Source organism: Buteo buteo, chromosome 16 (genome assembly GCF_964188355.1).
Source record: "Buteo buteo chromosome 16, bButBut1.hap1.1, whole genome shotgun sequence".
NCBI lineage: Eukaryota > Metazoa > Chordata > Aves > Accipitriformes > Accipitridae > Buteo > Buteo buteo.
The window spans coordinates 18,678,266-18,705,391 of NC_134186.1; the positions used below are offsets into that span (position 1 = coordinate 18,678,266).

The window sequence follows — 27,126 nt, forward strand, 5'->3', positions numbered from 1 at the left end:
AGTTAACTTTTTTTCTTCTTTTTAAAACTGCAGATAGGCATTACTGCTCATTTCTAGAAGTAATTTGAATACGATCTGACATGCATCATCTGGATGCCTTTTTTTATATAGCTGGTATTTTGTGTATATACACTTGATGGTAAAAAACAAAAGCCAGTAGTTTTAAAAACACATAGGTTCATTGGTTAAGTGCTTTAAGTCTGTTTCTCACTTTGTGACTTTTGGGGGGGGAAATCCACTTGGAATGAGATCTATTGCTTTATCTCACTAGCATGTGTGCTGAAAAATTATTTAAAGGATTTTGGGGTTTGGGTTTTTTTCAGCTTAGTTAATCATGTTCTAAGTTTTTCAAGTATAAAACAGAAAATTAGATGACCTACCATAGCTTCAGCTTTTTTCTGAATTCAGGCCCAACATTCAGTTTCTGAGTGTACACGTTATAATTATTTATCCTTATTTTTTTTGACTATTAAAACAAAAATAATTTATTACCAGTCAGTCTGCAATAAAGAAATGGGGTGTTTTTTAGAAAACAAGGTATGCCTGAGCATTGATGATACAAGTTTGGCTGGGAGAGAAGAAATGTATCTTAACTTTGAGCAAGGAATACCATATGAGTTGAGAGAAACTTGCTGGCTTGTTTTGGTAAGTGAGTTACATTGTTCTGTTGTGGTATGCCTGCAACCCATTCCATGCACACACGCAAGTATTATGAATGATGCATAGGTGTTTTCAGTCATATTGAATTTGATGTTTTGGTACAGATTATATGGCCCTTTCTCATGCTAAACCTATATGGCAATGTACTAAGAATAACTGTCTCATTAGTGCATTGATCATTGACCAGGTGCATTAGTATACTTTTTCGTACTTTAATAAAGCTTTTGGAATCCTGATCTCTGTACCTCTGCAAACAGTGCTACATGGATCTCAGTTGCTTGTTGCCTTCCCTGCAGGATCTTTGGAATCTGATCCCTCGAAAGATTCCCAAATCTGTTTCAAATCTCTGGCTCAGGAGGCTGTGCTGGTCATGGGGGTAGTTAGTTAGAAGTAGTGCTGTTGTAGTAGTGCTGCCCAAGGCAAATGTGATCATTGAACTAAGCATTTGCTGGTGAGGTGCTTGTCCCGGAGCTGCAGCATGAGTTTAATTAGCTTTCTGTCGGCACTGCTGACAGTTAATATACTGATGGAACTACTCTTGACCTCCATTGATTAACAAGTAATTTCTTCTCTAATACATTCAAGAAACATGAAGTTAGCAGTCGTATTTGGGATCAACCTGAGTCTTTTCCAAGCGTGTAGGACTTCTTGGTGGGTGGCTTTCTGATCTGTCTGCAGTTTTTTAAGTGCCCTATGTTTGAAGATCACAGCATCCTTACCACTCCCACAGTGTGGAATTGCACACATGTGTAATCTTGTAATATTAGTTAGAGTAAGGATTTGTAAACATTCTTTATTTGCACTGGTTAATCCAATTACTTTTTTTTAATATATAAAATGCAAGCATTGATCTCTGACAATACTTTTAACATTCACCATTTGTAGGTGGGATTCACAATGTAAACTGAATGTATGGTGATGACTGGGGGAAGAAGACTGCTGGAACAAATGAATTATGTGAGGCTAAATGTGGTTCTCACTGCTCACACTGAAGTCAGAAGAGTTGTGCTTGGTTATGGCAGTGATAAATTTGGTTTTGCATTTATATGTTCTTTTTTAAGAGATATTAAACTCTGTGGCAGTGAATTAGTCTTGAACTGCGTTGTAATCAGGATATATCTCTGGTGGAACAGAAAGGTTGAAATACTGTAAAAAGACTAAAAAGGAGCCTTGAGTTTGACTGCAAACCTCTGCTTTGGGCAGCATGAGTCTCTGCAAGTTAGCTGTGCTGCTGCTTGGAGTGTGTACATCATGCTTATGCAGTTGACAGTGCTGTCAGTCTCGATTAGGCTCTTCTCCAGGGCCAGGGTTAGAGCCCGTGGTTCATAATTCACAACACTATGCTATCTAGAAAATAGTTGTGTAATTTGCTATTAAATTGTGTATCTTACCCCTCTATCTGGATCCAGCTATTGTTACCAGATTCTTTAGTAGAAGTCTTGTTCTGTATTTCAGCTTTGTTTCCATTTTATACCGTGGATGATTAATGTGGTGGAAATTGCTGTTTAATTATATTTTGCTTGCCTTTACAAGAGACTGGAAAAAATACAGTGAAAGATTATTATAGGAGAAAGCATGTAGAAATTTAGAAATGCCTAACATTAGGTAGATTATATTTATCCACTAAAAGTCAATCTGACCGATCATAGCATGAAATCCATGTTTTGGTGCAGTGGTAAAATACTGAAAAAGCTAAGGGCTGTTGATGAAGAAAGAAATCCGTGTCTCATCTATTGAAGCATTTGATCAAAGCATCCACAGGATCTAGATTTCATTTCTGAGCCTGCTACAGATTTCTTTTGTAATACTGTAAGAGGTTACCATACACGTACATATGGGAACCAAAATAAGATTTTAGAGAGCCCTAGTTCTGCTGTGTTTTTATTTCTGAGCTTAGAGCTGCTGAATGACTTTATGTAATTAGTAAGCTATACACTTGTGTCCTCAAAAAAAACTTTGTCTGGACTAGTCAGTTTTTCAGTCTATGCCAGTCACTTTTTGCACTGAGACCCAGAAGGCTGTAATGCATATTAATTATCATTTGAAGTGTATTTACCCAGAATGTTAATTGTAGGTACTAATTTTGATTTTTCACAAATGTTTGTTAATCAGACAAGTTTGGGGAAATAACTGATAGTTGCAATCATATCAGTTGTTTAGGACCCTAATGCAGTCAGTATTTAATTCAGAAGAACCTTAATTATGTTACTCTGCTGACATACTTGAACTGGTTTTGGGATCCAGCTTTGTCAAACATGGGAATGCAGTTTCCTAAAAATCCTCAATGAAAGTTTCAGTATTGTGGGGTTATGTGTCATTTGCCATTTTACTTTTCTGGATTGGTTTTTATTTGTTGTTTTTATAAGTTTTGTACATTATTTAGAAGTGTGTTACAAATAAAATTGAAGTTTCTTTTCAAATGAAATAAATGGATATTATTTCAAACTTCTCAGTGCTGTCTGCACAAGGAGGGTGAACAATCACAAGGTTGCTTAATATCTGGAGTAGGTTTTTCCTCTCTTTCTCAGATCTTTCTTCCCGCACATTCTAGATTGCATTTTATAACCATTAGTTTTCTTCCATGACTGTTATTACAATTTATTTGTTCCATTTCCTGTTAATCATCCTCTAAGCATGATATTTTTTTTCTTTAAGGAGTTTCTGCTACTATCACTGCAGGTTTTTTCCTTTGTCTGGCAATACAGTGGTATAGCCATTCTTTAAATGGCAAATTCCTGCTATTTTCCAGGTGTTACTTGCCACATTCTCCACTATATGGGGTTTCCTCATGCTGTCCTCTCAGCTGCCAGAGTTCCCAAGTACCCCAAACCCTGCTCCATGGGAGCACGCCCTCTACCAGCTCTTGCTTTGCTTTTCAGCTGCCTAAATCCCGCCTCCTGTTTCTTAGTTGTTCGATTCCTAGTTTTCAGCAGAGACTCTTGTTTCCAGTTGCTAGATTGAGTTTATGTAGAAACTTCTCTTTTAACATTGCATCTTTTCTCCAAAACAAGTGAAAGCACCGAAAAGATTCTATTTGTTTGAGTATTAGTGGAGGGAAAAATACAGGAGGTGCTCTCTAGATAGGCAACTTGATGAAATCTTCATGGAAAATCCTTTATTTTTAACCAACCTACCCACCGCCCCTGGTTTCTGAGTGTTGAGAATTTAAAGCATGCTTGAGTTCACAGTTTTTTCTGTTCAGAGAATTTAGTAGGGGGAGGAGGGGGGTGGTGTTGGGGTTTTTTTAATAAAAAAATGCACCTATGTACCCTGCTGGATGGCCTATTTTATCTGTCAGTGTTATACTGGGGGTTTACATTGCTGGTGCAGCCTTTGTCAAAAAGCATAATAAAGTCAGCAATACGCATCACTAACTCACTGCTTTTGCTTTGTAACTAACAGTGCAAGACTTGTTTAAGCATCACTTCTTGCAACTGGCTGTTGCTTCCTTCTATCAGATGCTGTTTTCAGTTCAGAGATTTTTTTCAGTCTAACCATATTCATCTCAGGCTAATTTTTTTTTGTGGGAAGTATATTAACCATCTTAAAGAATGGTAAGATTTTCCCTGCATGAATACTATAGGAGTGTTTCAGTGACTCATCATTTCAGGAATGCAATATGCATTAGTGTCCTTGTGAAAGTCTTCCCAAATATCATCATTAACGTGCCTTTGAAATTGCAACTTGCGTAAGTCAAGTCTCAAGTTTTCACTTCAGTGAGTACCTCATGACTAAGCCTGTATTTGTGTCTTTTCTGTAGGACAGCTCTTGAGATTAAGCAGAACACACGTGCATCAGTCTTGTTGGGCAGCCATGCACGCCCCACCCCAGGGTTCACATATTTTCCTAAAAATGGATGCTTTCAGCTGCTTCTTAACTAATGAGGTGCAAAATTTGAAGCAGGTAAAGGAAATCTTTCTCTCCCAGGTTCATGCTGACAAAATTCCTGGCAGACAGGAGGTTTAAAGAAAAAGCTTAGTGATGCAAATCCACAGAAATAAAAGCAATGATGTGGATTAGGCAAAGAAGCTGGTGAGATTTGGATTGGAAGAAGGATGAAGACAAATTTGCTGGAAGCTGAGGAGAAAGCAGCATGTAAGCCAGTTAGCAGAAAAGGGGGGGGGAAGATAGTTACTAAAGCTGAGGTAAGGGAAAAGACCCAAGTTGGATGAAAACAGGCTGGTTTCAAAAAACCAAGACAAATGAATACAAATGTCATAGGAGACTAGATTTGCAGGGTGGATGATGTACAAACAGTATGGTCATGCTGTTTTAAATGTATGCAATATCAAAATTACTAGGTATCGTAGAACAGTTGAAGTTGGAAGGACTTCCAGAGGTTATGTAGTCCAGCTCCGATCAAGGCAGGTCTGATTAGACCAGGTTGCCCAGGGCTGTGTCATGTTGAGTCTTGAAGACCTACAAGGATGGAGAGTCCATAACCTTTCTTTGCAATCTGTTCCTGTATTTGACAACTCTTACAGAGAAAAAAAAAAAAGGTAACACTGAGGAGCAGTATCTCTGTGATAGCCTGACCCCTTTCTCCACAACATAGGCCAACTTCATGTCATCTTTAGTTCTTTCCCCATCCTCTTCCTCAGAGCTCATAGCCCTGTCTGGTTAGCCTATCTTCTCCACACGGGAGGAAGAGGAGAGGCTGAAAGTGAGCAGCGCATCTGTTTTTGGCTGAGGGTACTCCCTGCACAGCAGAGTAACAGAGCAAAACTGCTGCATCACCAGAGTGAGTGAAAGCTGGGGTTTTGCTGTGTGGAATGGTTCCAGTGCTACAACTTCCACTAGAGGGGATGTACTTCTGAGATGGGTCTGAACATGAACTGTCTTGAGACGAAGAGGCAGGAAGGTGATAGGCAATGGTGTGATGGACATTTAGAGCAGACCAGCAGTAAGAGAAGACTTGGGGAATAGTTGCAGAAGGAGTTGGTGTAGACATGGTAGTATTTTAGATTATTTTGACAAGAAGGATGGGATTATTTTAGGGAGGAGGTATGTGCTGGAAATTTGGTACCATGATAGGACTGGCTGAAGAAGGAAAGTGGTACTTCAAGGAGAAGGGATGAAGCTGAGGATAAGAAGCTAGTGGAAGGACAGAGGACTGGGGAGAGGATATATTGGAAGGGATCCTTTTAAAGGAGTCAGAATTGGGAGAAAACAGCAACACAGTCTCTGTAAATGACAGCACATGATCGTCCAGATCATCTGGACTAGAGGAAAGTAGTGAACATTCTGCTGTGTGCAGCAGTTCACTCTGGTTGTTTTTTTCAGTGTGATAACTATTAATCAGCCACACTACAAGAACAAATACTGTAAAATAATTTAAACAAATACTTTTGTTCCTTTGGACCTTGAATTTATCTTGCATTAGATTTCTTTCTCTTCCAAAATAGCCATTGACCCTTCAAGCAATTGGTTTTGCTCCGACTCTTTCAGGACTTTGCAGTTGTCTGCATTGACTAGCTTCCTCTCTACTTCCCCAAAGTTGAGAGAAGAAGCATAAGCTCTGGAGGAAGGGCATTATTCTATTTTGAAGGCAGATAGTATATTAAAGATTATGGGGGCTTTTAAAAAGATACTTTCTCTAAGAGAGGGAATACTCTGAAGTAGACCTGAGCTGAAAGGCCCTTGATGTGCAGTCCCTGCTGGATTTGGAATTGTTTCAGGATGCAGTTCTAGTCAAAACCAATGGTTGTGTAGCCTTTCTTCTCCAATGTGTGAAATGGTCTAGCTGCTTTGCTGTCTACTTCCATGAGGTGTCCTGAAAACTGAGTGAATGGAAAACATAGGCAATGCAGAACACTGTTAGCAGTTAAGAAGACAGACAACCTCTGTGCACCACTAGCCTCTAATACCATAATTACTTAATTTGACTTGCTACAAGCTGGCAGTACCTCCAGAGAAGCAGTCCTTGCAAACTGGTCTGGAATAAAACTTTTTTTGGTGCTAGTTTATTTTTTTTTAACTGCATTAGTTTTCTGATTTTATAGGGTAATACGGAAAGAAATTACTAGTCCAGTCATTAACGTGGAGATGGCAGAGGAAGGAGCTGAACTCAGGATCTCTTATGTCCTAGTACAATTCCTTGTCCCTTAGATTATAGTAGCCAATAAAACTTAGCTATTTCTTCAGAAACATCTAGTATAAATGCAGTTTATTCTGGATGGCTGCTCTGCACTGGCTCTTTTTCTGTTGTATTACATGTCTTTGAGAGACCTGATTTTCTACAAAAGCTTCTTTTCTTGAAAAGGATGCTGGGAACAAGAATTTCCCATTTTCCCTTGGATGTTAAAAAATCTCTCACACCTCTTTTGAATTATATTCTGGTTTCTAGCTTAACTGTATCTTCTTTTTGATGCTCAGAGTTGTTCAAGGATCAAATTCTCTATTACAAGCCTGTATTTTAATCTCCTTAATGTTCCAGATAGATATTATGTAGCATTTTAATTCTGGAAGGCATATTTCTTACTGTATTGTGAACTGATCATTAGTAGTGTTTTTTTCTTACATGGTTTTCAACGTAGTGCATGAAAAACTTGCTTTTTTTTACAGCTTAAAACCTTCCTAAAGTTACCCCTTTCCCTTTCTTTATCAAACTGTATCTATTCCATTAACTGGGCTCTTAACAGTTAACCAAACTGTCAGTAATATTCTCATACATGCCAAGGTGATTTAGACTCCAGGCCCAATTTCAGGGAGTAATGTGGGTACTTGGTATAACACCACATTAAAAGTTAGCGGAGCTTGGACTGTAGTGACACATTTGCTTTGTGCACAGCACTTGGGTTAAAGCACTTCAGACAGCAAAAGCAGCAGAGCTGCAGCAGCTGGGTGTGGGTCAGCTTTTTCTCTGCCGAGACTAACAAAACTGATGTAGCTGCCTGCCTCTCTAAGAAGTTGAGTCTGGTTCAAAGTCGCTTGGATGTATTTGGAAAGTATTACTCGGGTATAATTTTCAACTACTGAATTAGTGTACCAAACCTTTTAAATACTGCAGGCATGCTGGAGTACCTAAATGGTCTAATTTTGCTTTCATTATTCTTTAGTTTTGACATAAGCACGAGTTTCTCAGTGGTCTTTGAGGCCGTTGATGAGTTGCTCATTCAAGGGCAGATTTCTGCATTGTAGAGGTAAAAATAGTTATTCAGAAATGTAATCATAAGTAAATTAAAAAAACTAGATTATTCTTCTCATCCTTGAATTATGGTCATAGAACCATACTAAGATTAAAAGCTTTGATTGTTTAGCTTTGATTGTAACCTTTTTGTGAGATTGTCAAACTGCTTCTTGTTGTAAGAAAAAACTCTTGACTGTTAAGAGATTGGGGTGAGGGGAAAGTTGCTTTAATGCTGAGTAGCCTAGATTGCAATTCCATGTGATTTTTTTTTTTTTATTATTATTTCTTTCATCCACGTCTAAGTGTATGTTACATTAACTAAAGGGCTTGCAGAACTCAGTGACTTTTTTTTGGTTGTTTTTTTGGTTGGTTGGTTTGGTTTTTTTTTTCCCCTGTGCTGAAAGCCAACATCTGAGTTAGTAGAATGTAATGTTATATATTTCCTTTATAGCTTCTTAATCTACTAATACTGAAAATTAGTAAAAGCCTTTCAGATTCAGTAGACTTCTTAATCTCCCATATTGAAACATGCCTGGGTAAAAAAATCAGTATCCAAAGGGATGGCTGTATCTGGTTCTGTGAGATACATATAGAGTTGTGACTGTCACTTACTAATCGCTACCCTATTGTCTTACTATTGCATTTTATCATGAGATACTTTATTATTTTCAAGGAGGTTTTTTTTTTAATTTTCTTTTTTAAACAGAAACCTTCCTGGAAAGTTTAGGGTAATAGTTGGATCGTTCAGTCAGACTTACTAATGAAGTGTGTATTTTCCAGTGTGTGATAGGTTCTAAACCTCTTACTGGCACCAGAGAGATGTTTAATTTATAAAGTTAAAGCCCTGCTGTTGTCATGGGTGACCATGGGTGAATTGTCAGCTTTATTTTAATTTTGGGGACAAAAAGATATCATTACTTATACTGTCATTACCACCATTATTCTTTATACGTTGGTTGAATAATTCATATTTAACTGAAATCTAAATGTGGTTGATGCAATTCAATTTAGTAACTGCTACCGGAAGTTGTTAGCAGCTTAGTTAATTGAGGTAATAATATTTACCTATTTCAAGTAACTTTTTTTCCTCTGAAGTATTTTCCAGGTAAGTCAATCATTCATTTCATCTTCTTTATGCTGAAGGTAACATAAAATATTTGTAACAGCTGTATAAAATCTAATTAAACTTGAATTGTCTTTAACTAGTTCTGATTCTGTATTTAAATTTTCTATCTATGTTTTGTGAATGCTTTCTTTTTAGGTAGACAATGTTATTAGCTCAGATAAATCGAGACTCTCAGGGAATGACTGAATTTTCTGGAGGAGGAATGGAGGCCCAGCATGTGACTCTTTGTCTAACAGAAGCTGTAGCTGTGCAAGGTGAACCTTCAGGTTAAAATACCTCTACATTATTGTGTCTTTTCTGTTTGAAATTCAGTTACAATGCTAAAACTTATGTAGTGTGTTCTAAATGAAAAATCTAACAGAAATTATTCTTAGTTAACTGAGATTAAGTTCACTAATTTAATTCTGAAAGGAAATGATCTCTTAATTAAGATAATAGGAGTCTAAATGTGCCAAAATAGGAAATACAAAATCTGACTTTATTCTCACTATAGTTTTGCTGTTTTATACTTTGTAACTTCAGTTTATATCTAAGTATGTATTAAACAAGTTGAGTTTTAAAATAGATTGGTGATCTAGGATTGGTTTAAACTGATCTTTTCTGACAGCTTCGTTATAATTTTATGTGATTAAAAACTTTTTTCCTAAATCTGTGTTTTACTCTAAATAGATTTGTGTATATTAATAACAGGTAGTAGTGTACAAAACAAAATTATCAATACAAGTATATGTATCGTTATTTCACTGTTGACACTCATAAGCTAATTAATATTTCTCCTAAAACCTCAGCTTTGTAGTTATTTATTCAGTGACGTTGGAACTTTTTTAGTTAAGGAAAATAACATTCTAGCTGTCATGTTTACAGACCAAAATGTTGAACATATGACCCTAGTGTGTGTTCAAGGTTCAAAAACCAAAAAGCAAGTAAGAACTGTTTACTATTATTATTTCTGAAATCATTATGCTTTAAGGGGTTTTAATCATTTATGGAGGTGGTTAAGTTGTGATTTTTAGGGTTTGATGCTGGTAATAGTGAATATGAACTTTTTTCCTTGCTAGATGGTGACAACTTAGAAAACATGGAAGGTGTAAGTTTGCAAGCAGTTACCCTTGCTGATGGCTCCACTGCTTACATACAGCACAATTCTAAAGGTAAGTAAATGACTAGAAGTTGACTGGTATTGAAATCGTATTCCCCTTTTTAACCCCGTCTTTGGATTCTAAACCCCTTTGGATTGTAAAGTCAGGCAAAATCTGTACAATGTTTATGAAGTTCCAATTCCAGCTGGGAATTACAGGTATTACAGTAACACTATAAAATAAATATTTATTTCTGCTACTAATAAGATGCCAGTATCAAATGGAGAACATAAGTCAATCAAAAGTGAGATGATCTTTACACTTCAAACCCAAATATCAACATCATGACTCCTGGATAGGACATCAGGCCTTTTCTATTTTTTTTAATCCCAGAATTTTAAAACCTCTGTATAGTTATACTGTGCTTACTCTTTACCAAACTTTATTTCTCAGTGATATTTTGTTGACATTTTAATCCAGAAAGTATCAACTGTGTGTTTAAACTGTGATGTGTTATACAGTTATACAGAATGTTTTTTAAGAATTCTAATTGTGTGTTTCAGATGGTAAATTAATGGATGGCCAAGTGATTCAATTAGAAGATGGTTCTGCTGCTTATGTTCAACATGTACCCATGCCTAAAAGCAGTAAGTGTAATAATACAAGAAATATATTCTATAATAAAGTATTACTGATAAATACTGATACTAAGTAATGAATGGTCATTATAATAGCTTGATTTCTTATTTTAATGGAAATAGTCTTGAAGAGATCCTAGGTATTTTGTAATCCTAGGTATTTAGTGTTTAATCTTTCCAGTTAATGGATTTTTCAAACTATTGTTGAAGCATTGTAATTCTTTCTTCCGAACAGGGGACAGCTTGCGTCTGGAAGATGGACAAGCAGTTCAGCTGGAAGATGGAACTACAGCATTTATTCATCACACCTCAAAAGGTAATTATTTTTTTTTTTTGAAGTGTGATTTATTATATTAGAGTTCAACAGAACTTCAGCAGTATAAAATATGGTACTCTTTTCAGACTATGACGTTATTTAGTGTGATTCCCAATGTAGATTACTTGTTGCTTTTACTTTGTGACATCTGGAAATTGTCGAAATGAGACTGGTTCAGTTCCTTATTTGGGCCTCATACAACAGTTATAAACAGAATCAAAACCAGCATATTTCACTTTTTTTTAGCCCAGGATCACATTAAAGTAAATATATGTCATGTTAGTAGAGAATGGAAGCCCTTATACTGATTTCAGCAACAATTGCATGTGAAAATGAGAAAGCAGGTAAGAATCAATCAATCAATCCCTCTTGAGCTAAAGAATGTAGTGATTGACTTAAATTTTAAAGATCGTGCTATTGATGATTTTGCCATTAGGTGGTAGGGCAGAAAACATGACAGCTGACAGTCAAGAATGCAGACGTATTTATTTTAAATGCTAACTTAGATTTCTGCGGAAGATGATTACACTAGTCTTGGAAATAGTACTACTTCTCTACAAAAAGTTAAGTAGATATTTTAAGTCTGTTTAAACTAGAGTGACAAGAATTACATTCTGTAATCAGCAATACTGAGAGAATATAATAAAGAATTTCTTTCTTAAAAGTCACCCTATAAGTTATGTGTTTCTTTTGCATATTTGTGTGATTCTGTTCTTAAAATGATCAGATTTATGAATTCTAAAACCTGAAGTATTGATATCAGTACATGTGTTAATTATTTTCATGTTATTATGAGTGAATATGAAATGGAAAGCATATTTGTGTTCCTGGTTTCCTTTGTAAATAAAGCTAGACCAATATAAAATTGGTTTTGCACTTTTGTAAGTGTGCAGAAATAAAGTTATGGGAGGTGTTGTCTTGGAAAAAAAAATCATCAGTGCTATTCATAGTAATATTTCAAGTGTTTATGTTTCTCATATATTTCATACATATATATGACTTCAGGAGACATTTCCTGAACTGCAATAGTTTTTCTCATGTAACTTGCAGACATTGCTATTCCTTTTCTTTAATAACACTTTGTAATATTATTTCTCAGACAGTTACGACCAGAGTGCATTACAAGCAGTCCAGCTGGAGGATGGAACTACTGCCTACATTCACCACACAGTGCAAATGCCACAGTCAGATACCATTTTAGCTATTCAAGCTGATGGCACAGTAGCAGGTCTTCATACAGGAGACGCTGCCATTGACCCAGATACCATCAGTGCTTTGGAGCAATATGCAGCCAAGGTATACTGAAAGACATTTTCTCTATCCATAATGTTTTAATGTAGCATCACGAGATACTTGGCAGCAAAAGCCAATTGTGATCCAAGAATTAAAATGATAATTAAGACAGTCTTCAGACTCTTAGAAGAGAGAACACCAAATTGTCATGACAGTGCTTCACTATCATGGGCAGCTCTAGTGTGTCGTGGTGCATAAAAAGAACAAAAGATTGAACACTGAAATGTCAGACTGATTTGGAAAGTGGTTTAGACAACTAAGTAATAATTTTCTCTAAAATATAGTATTGGAAAGGAGCCCTTGAGAGGACACTGTTTGGAAAGAAGGGCAAAGTGAAATTATTCTTATTCAGGCACTACTGCTGGATTTTAATTTTTTTATTTTTTTCCTGCATTGGGAAGAGTAGGGCCTGCTGTACTGGGCAAGGACAATGCATGGTATGAAGTGTAAAATAGACAATTAGGCAATTATTGAGTTTGGAAAACACTTCTTTGATCCATACTTTCAATAGTAAAATGTAGTATGATGCTCAAGATTCATGTTGTCCACTTTACTGGACTTCTGTAAAGCATGATGTAAGCGTAATAATGGGCGGTGCAACTTCCATGACTTTATGTTATAGCAGTGTCCCAGTTGCTGGATGATTACCATCAGCGCTTGTACTGCTCTGGAAAAAGAGCAGAATAAATTTTAAAATCTGTCCTCTAGTGTCACGGAGTTGTCATATTTTGGGAGAAGACCAGTTAGGATAATTAAATGGCTTATACACTATTCTTTCCATTATGCTTCTGTCTATTACAATTGAGAGATCCTAAGAGAGCCAGTCAGATTGTCTTGTGTTTGGCTATGCCTTAACATTTCATAAAATAAAAGGTCATTCAAGGTTAGTTGAGCTGTAGTGACAAGCTTTTACATGTTCCATAGATACTATTTAATTTAGGTTTAAATCAATCATAACTTTGTCCTTCTTAACAAGGAGCTATATTAATCATAATTTAAGTTTCTGTTTTGAGAAGGTGAAGAAGAAACAGAAGAAATGCAAATATAAATAAATTTGCATTTTTCTCCTGTTTATCTCAACATGTATTTTTTAATTCTGTAATGTGAATTTGTTTTCCGTAGAGTACTTGTGTGTGTTTAGGAAAAATTCTATTTATTTTCTTCAAGCTTTCATCTCAGAACCTTATTCTGAAAGGTACTGCTAGAACCTCTCAGGGAAAGTCAGTAGAAGTGAGTTTCCAAGTCTTGCACCTGTTTTACATACCAAATAATAGCTCAATCGTCACAACCCTGTCTTTCTCTTAAAAGGAGAAATGTGGTTTTGTGATTCTACTCCATGTCCGTGTACACTTCATAGTGAGGCAATGTATACTTTTCATAGCAGCTGGTATAGGAACCTTGAAAAAGGTACAGGAAGGGGCAGCAATGATGACATGAAATACATGAGGTAAGTATATGATAGAATTTTATAAAATTTTAAGTGGCACAAAGAAGAGTAGTGACTTGTCATTGTCTTTACCAGTGTAAGAACTGGGAAACAGCAGATGAAACTCTCAGGTGACAGGTTCTAGAAAAGCAAGGGAAAAATACTATTTCCAACAGCACAAAGTTAAGCCGTGGCACTGCTTGCAGGATGTTGTGGATGCTAATACCTCCCTGGATTCGAAGAGTAATTAGATAAATTCATAGAAGAAAAATGTATCCAGGGCTATTAGATAGGAACATGTGACTTCTAGTTCAGGAAGTTCCTAAGCCACAAATTGCTTGGAGGTTGGAGAATATTTCTGGGAATGTATCACTGTGTGCTTGGACTGTTCCTTTTGTTTTCTCTAGCATCTGTTACTGGCTGCTGTTGGAAACAAAATGGTACACTAGATTGACCTTTAGATTGATTCAGTATAGGTGTTCTTATGTTCTTAATTGAAGGCAGACTAAAGATTTATTTAGAATCTGAGACAGTCTTTTAGGAGGAACTCAAAGATCTTCCTTGGAATCCTTCCAGAATTCTCCTGATACTGCAAAAAAGAGGTTTAAAATTGGGTGTGTTGCTTTTTTTGTTAACTTTGAAGGTTTTCTCTTCAAAACTTAACAGGGCAAAGAAAATTTTAAAGGCAGATTTGGAGAATGGTGGTGGTTCTCTGTTCCTCTGTCCTACATAATGGGCAGAAATAGCAAAGATCAGTAGCCTGCCCAAGATCAGTGTAGAAACTCTGTAAGAGAGTTCATACAAAGAGATCCAAGAAGACTACAGAGAAGCTCACTGGAAGTGGTGGAACATGTACATTTTTCATTGTCCCTTGCTTCTGCTTTAGGCATAGTACTACTTTACCATATCTTGCAGAGTACATGCAAAGACTTAACTAGAGTGCTCTTAATTTTGGGCTAAGTCAATGCCACCTTCCTCCCAAAGCAACCAAGGAAAAAAGACAACATTGCTCTCAGTGAACATAAAGTCAGAAGATACGTAATGGAATTGTGAAGAGGTTACAACACATACTTTTTCTTCCATAAGCTGTTTTCCTGCAACATCCCAGCTGCTGGAAAAGTACAGTTCCTGGGATTCGTGTATGTCTACACATACACATGCACATTCTGTTTGGATCATTTGTTTCCGGTGGCACTGATGAACTTGAATTTCATGTCAGTAGTTCCTTTCTTAACTAACAACAGGAGGTTCACGATGAAGTGATTCAAGTCTCCTTTCTGTGCAGGTTCTCTCCCCTCCCTTCAAAAATTCTGCAGGAGAAGGTCCCAAAATGGCTATTGTTTCCTTCAAAAATAACCACCTGAGAATTACCTGCTTGCAGACTCTCTTTGCAGTCTCTCTGTAATGTAAACTTGCATCTGCTTGGGCACTTTTCTCTTCGCTGTTTTAGCTCAAAGTTGCCAAAAGCACATTGCTCACAATCGTCTAATTTAGAAAGATAGTCCAGTCTGAAAACCTCTTATGGGATAAGTTCATCTTTAGTCTCCAAGCTAAATGTTGGTAGCTGATGCTTTGAGCAAGATAGTTCACACAACCATTAACATTCTCAGGAGCCTGCTATGACCTCCTAGTGAAAGGCCATAAGCATACCAGCTGAGACAGGGTTCCTGCCAAACTATTTTAGAGAAGAAAAAAATCACTTAGGCTAGATTTAGGTGCAGCAGTCTCAGCCTTGAGTGTAATGGATGCAGAGAGTATTGTGAATGCCTGTGCTCAATACAGAGGCAATTAAGGAATTGGAAACTACATAAACTATACTTTAAATTAGTTTTTTCTGCAGTGACTAATAAGATGTTCTTTGAGTTGATGTATGTGAGAGTTTGTTTTTTTTTTTAACTGGGCAATTATTTTTATTTAAATAAAATTTTCAAATTAACATCTATTACTCTCAGATATTTTTATAAGCTCCTTGGAAAGTAGCAATACCTTTCTCCTCCTGTAGACTGTTTTTAAAAATAAACCTGTGGAGCAATACACAAGTCTTTGCTTAGCTGTTGTAATTTGACTATTTCAAATTGAGATGTAGCACATTGTCTTAGGTATTTTGATTCCAAAGGAGTCCTGCTGTTCGAAACAAGTAAATTCTGATTAACAGGGAGAGATACATCCCTATTATAAAAGAAGTCAACATTTTCTTTTTTTTTTCTTGTCAGAACTCAGTGTTGTTAAATTTATTAATTTATTTTAATACTTTTGCCAGTCTGTTAATTTAACATACTTGGTTCTTGCAGTCTTTCCTACCTTGTTTTAATACAACTTTGAGATACTCACTTTACCTATTCTATAATGCAGGTGCTACGAGTGGTGATTTTCATGTAAGCTAGTGTACCATAGGATAACCATGTTTCAAGAGGGAGCTAGAGAGCTATGAAATAATAAGCCCTCAGGAACTGTCTGTAACCTGTTTTTCAGATGAATAAAAATAACCTGTAAATGTTTTTCCCATTTCAATTTCATTTTTCAGGTGTCTATTGATGGAAATGACAGTGTTAGTGGCACAGGAATGATAGGTGAAAATGAACAAGATAAAAAAATGCAGGTATGTAGCCCAATACAAAATAATTTCTATTTCTCCTGTTTTCTCTGCCCAGAAGCATGCATGCTAGGTAGTCCTGTGTAGCCAAGAACTAGGGTCTGCTAGATCTCAAGCCTATACGGATAGGTCATATTTCTCACTTTGTACAATATCATTTCACAGGATTTTAAAAAGATCTTCTAATACTTACTGTTTTCTGGTTTTTTTCTGTTAAAAGGTAATTAAAAATTATGTTGGATTTCTAATATTCTTTCAAGCTGACCTGAGTTTTTCTCATCACTAAGGGTGCAAGTATTTCAGAAGTTCTTTTCCAGAGAATGAACTAACTTCTTACAGTCCTTAAAGCAGAAGGGATGCTGACTCAATTAATGAATTATTTTCTTCTCAAGAGAGACAATTCCAGGCATATGTCTGGAACTGTTCTCTCTTTGTTGGCTTTTTTTGATTCCACTTGCCCTGTTAGAGTCCCTGACTTTTATTGTGGGTTTTGTAAGTACATAAGTAGATAAGAGCATTGCTCCTAGTGAATACTTAAAAAAGCAGAAAAATACTTCCATTTCTTTTTCTGTATTCATGTTGTTAGTATGTAGGAATAGGAAAACCTTTTCAATGTGAAAATATTAACCTAAAAGATCAAAGGGTAACGGAAAATACAGCTGCAACCTATTAAGTTTCAAACTTAATCTGTAAAATTATGTAAGGAGAATGGTATTTGTCATTGTAACGTATTTTATTAAAGGAAAAGGCAAACCAAAACGTATTCTGGGCTTCAAAGAATTTTGACCAACAACAAACGTAATAATAAAACCTCAATACCCTCACATGTTCAAAGGGGTATTGAGGTTTTATATTGTCAAAGGACAAAATTAAAAAAGGAAAAGTCATTGCATTGAGAAAGGTTTGGTCAGAGAAGCCCTGTTTTTCCTTTGTGTTTAATTTACGAGATAATGGACTAGCCAAGGAGGAAAAATATCTTCCAAGGTAAAATACAGTATCTATGAAAGGAAGAATTATAGGCTCACCTCTGACATTTACCTCAAAATTCTCTATTATTAATTTTTTTAAAAGCCAGGTTCCTCAATGTTTAGTTACAGACACTCCACTGTTGCCTGTGTGGCATGACCGTGAAAGGACAGAATAGCTAATACATGCATTATTTATGGTATTGGAATATATTTCATAAAATGAAATGAAGAAATTTAGAGGTTTTGCACACTTGTAGATTGGAATAGGGAAACAACTCCAATAAAATGCAAAATTCAAGGACGAGTAAGATAAGATCTTGCTTGTTTACCTGGAAGTAAGAGCATATTAAGCAAAATTACCTATAAGCTGTATCAAGTTGCATGTTGATTTCAGCCTCAGCCCCAAACCAAAGTGAATCTGGAGGTTTTATTTTATACATGTGTGGCAGCATATATGCCATGTGGAAATGTGCCAGTCTTATGGAGCATTATGTGTTCCAAACAAAAAAAGATCTGATATTTCAAAAGGTATTGAGGCTTAGTCTCAAATTCTGACCCCTATAAGGTGACTGCAGTTGACCAACTGAAGGGTCCCAAAGCTATCAATTATGTATGAAAATCTTAAAGTTTATATCTTGATTTAAGTAGAAACCTACTTGTGACTCATTCTGAAATAATGTATTACTTGGGATAAAATAGTCTCATATTTAGATATAATATTAAATAAGTGTGTATTTATAAACTTCTTAAGCCTGCAGGTAACACAAGAACAGAACAGATGTCATGCTGCTAGGTAGTCATTCAGACTTGCATGTGGTTAGGTTTTTCACCAAAGAAAAAAGCAGAAAACCTTTTTGTGATTGCTATACGTGAAAATAAAAGGCTACGTGTGCCTAAATGGATATCACACACTATTCTGTTTCAAACCTGCCATACCCATCTGTTCATAATAAAAGCAGAATCATATGACTGAAATTTGTACATCTACAATATAAAAATCTTATCTGAGATCTTTGTTACCTTTTTTGTTTTCTTGTGTTACCAGAACTCAGGATGCATTTGTGATTTCTTTTTAAATTAGGGGTTTTTTTTAATTTATTTTGTCTATTTAAAAGTATTTTGAAGTACACAATTCCTCTCAACAAGTTTTGCGTTATTATAAAGGTGCTTTATTTGTGATGTTCTTCTGATTTTGTGCCTCCTAACGTCTGAATTTTTTAGTTTCTTTGGAGTATATTGTCTTCTAAGAACAGTAATTTTAATACTGTATCTGCCCTTGTTGAATGATAATACTAACTGAATTCTTTATAATCCTCAAGTCATACTAATGAATGTATTGTGAAGAAATACATACTTCTGCACTGCACACAGTTGAACAAACAAATGCTTGTGATGTTCAACTGACTTTTTCCTAAGTGTTCTGTTTGTTTTACACCCCACCCCCCCCTTGTATCAATCTTAATATTGGTAAAATTCTGTCTGGTTATTTCCTTACAGATATTAGCATGTTGATTATAGAACTGTTTTAATTTTCTTTTAAACTTTGGCATACTTCAGCTTTATAGCAGATCTTAGCAGCTATATACATATTTTTATATGCTGAAACAACAAAGAAATTACTAGCAGGTTTACCGATAGAAAAAACAAATCAATGCTTAAGTGCAGGTGCTCAACCAAGCGTCGTCTTCATGATCCTTAATGTATTAAAGTGACTTCTGTGATTCATGGTATCATAGGTTAAACAACAGTATTAGTAGTGGGTTTCTTGATTCATGAGGTTGTTTTTCTTCATGGTTCCAGAGAAGCTTTTCTGAAGTGGTGGAGTGGTACATTTCAGTTGATTAAAAATTTCATATTCAACTTTGCATCTTTAGTCTTCAGAACAGTCTGAAGGTAACAGGGGGCATCCTCCCTGAAGAATCTGTAGGAAAGTTTTTCTCAGTCAAATTTCTGATCTATATGAATGAGGAATTAGAGGTCTATGTGCAGTTGCAGGGCTACAGTCTTGTTGGGATGAGGGGCATGTGGTGGGATAGTTCAGATGACTGGAGTGCTGTGATGGATGGATACAGGCTCTTTAATAAGGCCAGGCAGGGAAGGAGAGGAGGGGCAGCTGCCCTTCATGTGCGAACAGCAGGACCACGCAGGACTCTGCTGTGGGATGGGTGATGAGCCAGTCAAGAGCCAAAGGGTCAGAATTAGCTGGCAGACCAGTGTGGGTGGTGGCATGGTAGCTGTCTGCTACAGAGTGCCTGATCAGGAAGAAGGTGAGGTCTTCTTCAGACAACTGGAAGAAGCCCCGTGTTCACAGGCCCAGGTCCTCATGGGGAATTTTAACCACCTTGATATCTGCTGGAAGAGCATCATAACAGGGCACATGAAATCCAGGAGTTTTCTGGAGTTCAGGCATGGCAAATGGCAGCGGGCAACCTAAAGCAGGTTATTGAACAGCTGGCAAGGTGAGACACTTTGCTGGACTTCATGCTTACCAGGAAGAATTAGTTGGGAATGCGGAGGCTGGTGGTAGCCTTCAGGAGTCTCCCTTGTTAGAGATACTCAGAACCCATCTCATACTGCTGTGAGCAACCTGCTGCAGCTGATCCTGCTTTGAGCAGTGGGTGTTGGACTAGAGGCTCTCCAGAGGTGCCTGCCCACCTCATCCATTCTGTGAAATGTTCTTTTGACAATTCAGAATAGAATTGGATCCATAAGAAAAGGGGGGTGGTTTAAAAGAAGGATAGACCTTTTAAAATAGTCTTGATTACTTTGCATATAGTTGTATCAAAATGTTTACATTAGGGCTTCTCCCTCTTTCTTCAGTCTGTATGAATGTTTCTTGCATATTAGTGTATGAAGAAGCCTTTAAAAGGGGTTTAAGTTGCATCGCAAAGCTATTCTGTATATTTTCCTACTACTCTCCTTCATGTCAGGAAGGAGAGTAGAACTTAGCTCAAATTGCTCCAATTAGTTTGATCAAAACACATGCATCACTGACAAAGTACAAAATGCTTTCCTTCATTTTCAAAAAGTGCTCATTATAAGTGCATTTAATTATTGTTTGGCCTTTGCATGAACTTATCTTTGAAGGTGGTCTGATTTATGGCTAATCTCCCTTAGGAATGGATCCAGCGCCTTAGATGTAATCTAAACCTCTTCTGTCTGCTAATTTGGTCATTTTACCACTGGGTTTATATTTCAAATTATTTTGTCTTTGTTGTTATTTGGCTAATTAATGCATACATTTAAATTTGCTAGCTACAAGTAAATACGTTTTCCTTTCATCAGAACTTATGCTTTTTTGTTATTTATTTTTAGTTTATTTATTGAGGACTAAGAAATACATGGCATAGCAAAGAGAGACAAAAGAAACCTGTCACAATCAGCTCTGGCTTGGTGGCAAAACAAAGTGTGTGACTTTCCTGATCCATTGTGGTTTGTTTTAATTTTTATTTTTTTTTTAAACTTAAGATTGTCTTGCAAGGACATGGAACAAGAGTGACTGCAAAATCTCAGCAGAGTGGAGAGAAAGCCTTTCGCTGTGATTACGATGGCTGTGGAAAACTGTACACAACAGCTCACCATCTTAAGGTGATGAGATGTAAAATGAGCATTGTTACTTCTCAGGCCCAATTTTTTTTGTCAGATTATGTGGTTAAAAGTAACACATTAACAGAGAGCCAGTTGCAATGGTGCTGTTTTGTCAAATGTTTATTGGGTTGATTTTAAAATAATTGGTTGTACCAGGTGCTCAGCTGATTTTGCTTAGTGTTTTGGATATATGCGGGTGTGGGATCATGCTGGGCTTCTATATAGCCAGCATGTAAGAAATCTCTTGTTGAGATAGTTTCTACCAGCAGTGTCACAGAAATACTGAAATCCAGTGTTCACTTTATCTACTTTATATGTATGTGTGATCATGCAAAAATTCCAATTTTTGAAAGATTTTACCATCATAATACAAAGTCTACCTCCTCAAAAAATCCAACATTCAAAGTGAAAAGCTGGAACATCTTTTCTTTACAGGTGACAACTCCTTAATTCTCTTCCTTTTTTAAATTAAGTAAAGGGATTACTGAAACAGTAAGGGTGTAGAGCTGTTCACATTGCAGCTTAGGCTGTGATGATCACTTGCCAATGAGGTAAACTCCTTGCAGTGCTGCTGTGTCTCTGACAAAACGCTCTGGAGTCAGTGAGTAATTGATTCTATGGATCATGTGTTAAGATGGTGTCCTTGCTGTAGAGGTTTCATGCAATAGAAGAGGATCATTAGAAGCACTTGACGGAGTAAAAAATCAGATGGTGGGCTCTGAGGCATGTTTACATACTGTCTTTAATGTAGTTGCATGATGGCAACTCTGTGTGTATTTACAGAAATGGTTTCTGCAAAACAGCCTGAAAGGATCAGGTTAGACCTTGGAAAGAGACATCTTTAGTTTTAGGGAAAACATTGTTACCATATTTCATTATTTTTTTTTTAACACCGATTTAAAAAGAAGACACTTGAATGTGAATCTTAGGAAGAGAATTAAAACGTTGTTGTAGAGAATGAACTGTTTCTCTGTTGAAGTAATCAGATACAACATTTCATTAAGTCAGTGTATTGGATGTCTTAACAGGTGCATGAAAGGTCACACACAGGAGACAGACCATATCAGTGTGAACATCCTGGATGTGGCAAAGCCTTTGCGACAGGTAATCTTTTGTAGACTAGCTCCTCCTGCTTGTTAGTGTTTGTATAAAGTAAGTTTTTAATATTGCCTTTTTTAAACTGCTAAGTAAATAACTTGGGAGAACTGCAAAAAAAAAGTCATCATTTCAGCTAGCGTAGCATATAGAAAGGACAGAGGATTTAGTTACCGAAGGAGGAATGAGTTGAAACACTTGACACTTTCCCTTACTCTTCACCTGTCATGCTACAGTCAGATTTTATGTTGAAAAAATAGGCCTGCCTTAACGTGAAACTAATAGTATAAGTTAAATGAGGTGATAATAAAAAGCCAAACCTGTTGGCTAGAGGTAAATACTGATCTTCTCTTCCAAATTTGAAAGGAACTTTGGTGGAAGATGGTGTTTTAAGTGTTCTTTATTGAATTTGTATCAAAGAGTGACATTTCTCATGAAGTGACATTGCTCTACGTTTTGTACAGAATACTCTGTTCGTAAATTATGCTCTCCCTGGGATTGAATTTGATCATGCAAAATGCAGTTATGAAGAATGAAACATGGAAGAAAGTGAAAGAGCAAAACTTGTTTCAGATTTTATTCTTTTACTTTGAATGTAAATTAGTATGATGCTTAGAAAAGTTAGGCTCTATTTTTTTTTTAACCTATAGTCTTTTTAAAGTAACTTCATCTCATCTAATGCATTTAATACTGTTTCTTTGGATAGAAACAAGCAAAAGAAATGCTGATGAGAAAGGTCAAAAGGGAAACAACCACACTTAAAGGGTTGCACCTAAGTTTAATTGCATAGAGTTTATGAAGGGATTTCAAAACTACAGAATGAAATAGGCTCTTCCCTTGCAACAGACTGATCTATGGCTATAAACAGCTGTTTGTCTGTTAATACCATATTTTTGGTCAGAGCCATTGTACCACTGTAGTTCAGCAATCCTTGATAAAGTTCATTCTAAGTACTGAATGCTCTCTGTTTAAATATTAAGAACTCTCCTGGGTTGGATCATGAAATTATTTCAGATGTCAGCTTGGTAGACATGCTTTGTGTTTTTAAAAACACCAAGAATAGGAATTTCAGTTGTTTTGGGGAGAGCACACTGTGAAACTAAAGCAGGTGCCATCTTCTTACTGACTGTTACTTTATCTTGTAGAAATATATACATCATTTGTGGACACAAGTAATACTCATTCATTTTCTAAAATGGCTGTTTCAGGGTTCTGTAGTCATGATCTTTTCAGGGAAGCGCAGAAAGGAAAATCTTGGTAAAATGCTCTTTGCAAAATAATTTACAGAGGGCCTGATCCAAAGGTCGCTTTAGACTGGTAGTTTTTGATGATGATTGAGTTCCTAATGATACCGAAAAGCTGATCAAAGAAACTCTCTAAGACTTGTTTTGGAGTTTTAGAAAGCAGGCATTCTTTATTGCAGCGCTGGATGCACGGGGGATAGTTCTACCTAGACTGCATACCACAGCTTTAGCACAAACAGGTTATATAGAATAACTAATTACATATTAATCAGGTTAGTATACATATACATAAAAATTATTATGACTGATTATCATAGTACTGCCTACATCGAATCATGCGCAATGAAGGATCCATTTGAGTTGAAGGGCTGCTTTTATGACCACCGACCCATTTGAAGTTCTTGTCAGCTGTCCCTGAAGTCTTTATTCTTGTCCTTGTTCTTTGATCTTGAAGCTTAACGCAGTTTCAATCACATGTGGTCAGTTTCAACATTGTTCTCATCTAGTGTACAGGAACATCTAGTCATAAGAGCAAAGAGCTGCAAAACTTATGAGTAACTACCTCTACTAGTTAATTGCTTGGCTATACTTTTGTCTATTGTTTCAATCATAGTGTTAGTGTAAGATTGCTAATAATTATTTACCAAATCTCACTTTTACAGTCACCTAGCAGCAAACCAGTTTCCATGGCTGGTACAAAATATTAAAGCCATCAAAATATTTAGACATACCATACAGAATGTGTGGAAATATGCTATCACTAAAAGGAATCTTAAAGGGAATGAGTGTCCATGACTGCTATCAGTTGGCACTTATATATGTGATAATGTTAATAATATGGTTTAAAATAATTAGAGTCTAGAGCCTTGATACCAGTAGAGATTTTACTGCTGACTTCATTAATGGTACTGAATGAAGGACGAAAGAATTTATAAACTGTATCTAGAGTTCTGCTGCTCTGTATGGTAGAATGAAGAGCTTGTGAAGAGTGAAAGAGCAAATTTTACTGATCAGGGAGCTTCCTGATTGGAATGGCAAGTGCAGCTTTTGATGGTGATGGTTTATGAGTATCCTAATTTTGTGTTTATACTATTATAATATCCTTTCTGATCTTCAGGGTATGGGTTAAAAAGTCATGTCCGAACACACACTGGTGAAAAGCCTTATCGCTGCACAGAAGAAAATTGCACCAAATCTTTCAAGACTTCAGGAGACCTGCAGAAACATGTTCGAACCCACACAGGTACTATTATCACCCCCCCCTTTTTTTTTTTTTTTAATTAATTCACTTAGGTAGATTTTTTTTTTTCTCTTTGATCATTCTGTGACTTTACTTATGAAATCAGCCTGTGTATATTCTCTTTCTGAAGCCCAGTGAGTTCAACAGCATTTCAGCATGGTAAGCATTTACTGCAAATTCAGCATGCTTTTCTTGGAAAAAGTGCTTAAGCATTCACACTGCTATTGCAAATGCACTAATTTCTAGCAATGCATCACTTACCTTGTCACCAAGTCACTTGGTGCCTTTACAGTTTCATTTGCATCTGTAACAGAAGGAACTTTTCCTCAGTAATATGGCTCACCTTTTAGAAATGGCATCAGTGTTCTTAAGTTTTGGTGCTTTAAGATAACCTGCACGCCAGCTTCACGAAGGTTGATAGTTCGAGCTTGTTATCCTGATTTCCTTTCTCTGCTTGCGGCAGAAAAATGAACAAAAGTATAGAAAACCAACTACTATTAAAAATTCCAAATGCATAAAAGATAAAATCTTATGTTTTGTCTAAAAAAAGATTCATTTGAAAGCCAAAACACAAATAAATTCTAGACAGCATACACTACGCTCTGCAAAACTCTATGGGTGCACACACATGTAAACAAGTTTGTCCAATGTCTCCTTCGCTCCTGAGATCTCCAAAAAAAAAAGGAAAAAAACCCTCAAATGTCGGGAGAATAACCTATCACTTGCTAACCTACTAATACTATTCCATTAAGTGTATTTAGTTGCCTGCTAGAACACTGACAAGTTTTTCCACTGAACTTTCTGAATCTTAAGACAGTAAAAAAGAACAAAAGAAATAGGTTTTTGTCAGATTAAAAAGAACAATGGGGGGCTAATAAAAGCAGGCAATAAAAATTATAAAAACTCAGGATTACATTGAGATAATTCTGCTTTCCTAGACTTCTGTATTCAAAGACAGTCTGTTGAGATTAGTGCTATCTTGATGTTAAATTGGTCATCAGGATGAAGACATGGAAGTGTCATCTGTTCTCAGTTCCAGAAGACGCTGTTTGACATTCTGTAGTAAATCAAGTACAGACTATGAACTTGAAAGATTTCTGTAGTATGGACTACAACTTGATTAGCTGTAGACTGTTTTCTTCTTTATGGCCATAGAAGTTGTATAGTATTTTAATTGCTTTGATCTAATTTAGCAGTTGAGACAAAAGACTTGAGTCAGCCCTATGTAACCATTTATCCATTTGAACAATATTAATTATACAATCATAGACTCCCATCAGTACAGGGACTGGAGTTCAGAGGTGTCTTTTTTTAGATTATTAGTAGTTGCAGGAAGCCAAAGAATAAGAAAATTGCACCAAGTCCTTTGTGCAGATGGACGGAGTAGTGTACGCTCGTACCCTATGCAAGCTGCAACAGTGCACCCGATGGAGGCAAGTCTGGGCTCTGCCCACTCTCTCCCATGGCTCTGAAACCTTTTCATTCCTTTATCATGTAGAGCAGGGTTAGCGCTTTCTTAATTTTCTGCGTGTTTTAGGCAAAAGTGATTTTCCCCTCTCTTTCAGTGGCAGGCCAGTCTTACTTTCTGTTGCCATCAAATGCTTGCCCCAGGTTCCTCCGTGACTTCCCTAGACACACTGTTCTGGTATCAGAAGAGCTGGTGTGGATGGTTCCTCATAGCTGCTCTAGGGCAGAGCTTGAAGGCTTCTGACTTGCTTTGCATTTCTAGTGCTAGAAATCTCAGTCACCTGGAAACAGGTTGCTTTTCTAACAAGTACATTAGAAACTTAAAAGGCTGGCTTCCCCAACCGGTCGGATGACATTCTTGCGGGCATTCTTTAAGAGCAATCTGTTTTGATTTCTAATGCAGGGTCTGTGGTTGGGCAGGGTTGACTCTGCAACCCTGCTCCTTTCAGGCATGATTTGAGGTCCTGTGCTGAAGCAAGAATTAGGGGAGCCATGGTAACACAACACTGAGGCGTGTACACTTAATACACACACACTGCCTTGGCAGGAAGCTGAAAAACCTTCCCGAAACGGCTGCCCTAAGGAGCGAATTACAGTTTCCGCTGCCAGGGAGCTAACTGCTTTGGAGTTTCGTGGTATTAATGTCTCTATCAGGACTTTGTTTTTTATTTCTGTCTCTAAGTACTTGATGTTACATCTGTAGTGGTAATCTGCCCTCTCTGGCTCTCAGATTATTCTCTTCGGTAAGCAGTACAGTGGGTGAAATGTACTTAGCTCTAGGAAGCCTGAAGTTACAACAGGACAGCATGTCAGGTGGCTCGCAGTTCTCCAGAGTTAACCCCCTTTGCTCTCCCCCTCTGTGTGCTTTGATAGATCTGAAAGGTCAGGAGTATTGGGGTATTTGACAGGGCTTGGCCTTATCTAGTGTGCATGGTGAAATGTTTTGGTGCAATGATGTAAGTCACTGTGCTTAAATTTATATTACGTGAATAGAATTATTTTAAAAAGAACCTGTATTTGTGATTGCTTTGGTTTGGGGGTTTGAAACTTGAGTTTCAGGACTGTCTGTCTTTAAGAAGTTGGTTCTTCTCGTGTAAGGTTAAATGCTTTCTATAATGAGTGTTACTAATCCATTTGTATCTTGGTTATATGCTAAATCGTGAAAGTATTTTTTTCATTTTATGAATTACAATTGATAAATGTACAAATGTTATGATACACTTGTCTTGGATAATGTATGTATGAATTCAGGGAGGTGTTAAAT

The 27,126-nt window shown here is 36.7% G+C and overlaps 1 protein-coding gene across 3 annotated transcripts in view; it reads left to right on the forward strand.

Annotated features, from left to right (window-relative positions):
* The window catches only part of ZNF143 (zinc finger protein 143), a 43,031-nt gene that overhangs the window by 4,561 nt on the left and 11,344 nt on the right, over window positions 1-27,126 (forward strand). The window contains exons 1-10 of one of the 3 annotated variants that reach the window (XM_075048059.1): window positions 4,260-4,563; window positions 9,051-9,181; window positions 9,974-10,066; window positions 10,558-10,641; window positions 10,868-10,948; window positions 12,048-12,244; window positions 16,192-16,266; window positions 20,697-20,816; window positions 21,845-21,920; window positions 24,273-24,398. In XM_075048059.1, coding sequence (XP_074904160.1) covers window positions 9,058-9,181; window positions 9,974-10,066; window positions 10,558-10,641; window positions 10,868-10,948; window positions 12,048-12,244; window positions 16,192-16,266; window positions 20,697-20,816; window positions 21,845-21,920; window positions 24,273-24,398 — 976 coding nt within the window. In that variant the 5' untranslated portion in view covers window positions 4,260-4,563; window positions 9,051-9,057. Of the gene's footprint in view, window positions 1-4,259; window positions 4,564-9,050; window positions 9,182-9,973; window positions 10,067-10,557; window positions 10,642-10,867; window positions 10,949-12,047; window positions 12,245-16,191; window positions 16,267-20,696; window positions 20,817-21,844; window positions 21,921-24,272; window positions 24,399-27,126 lie in introns of those variants that run through there. The other 2 variants (XM_075048058.1, XM_075048061.1) reach the window with 2 other exon arrangements.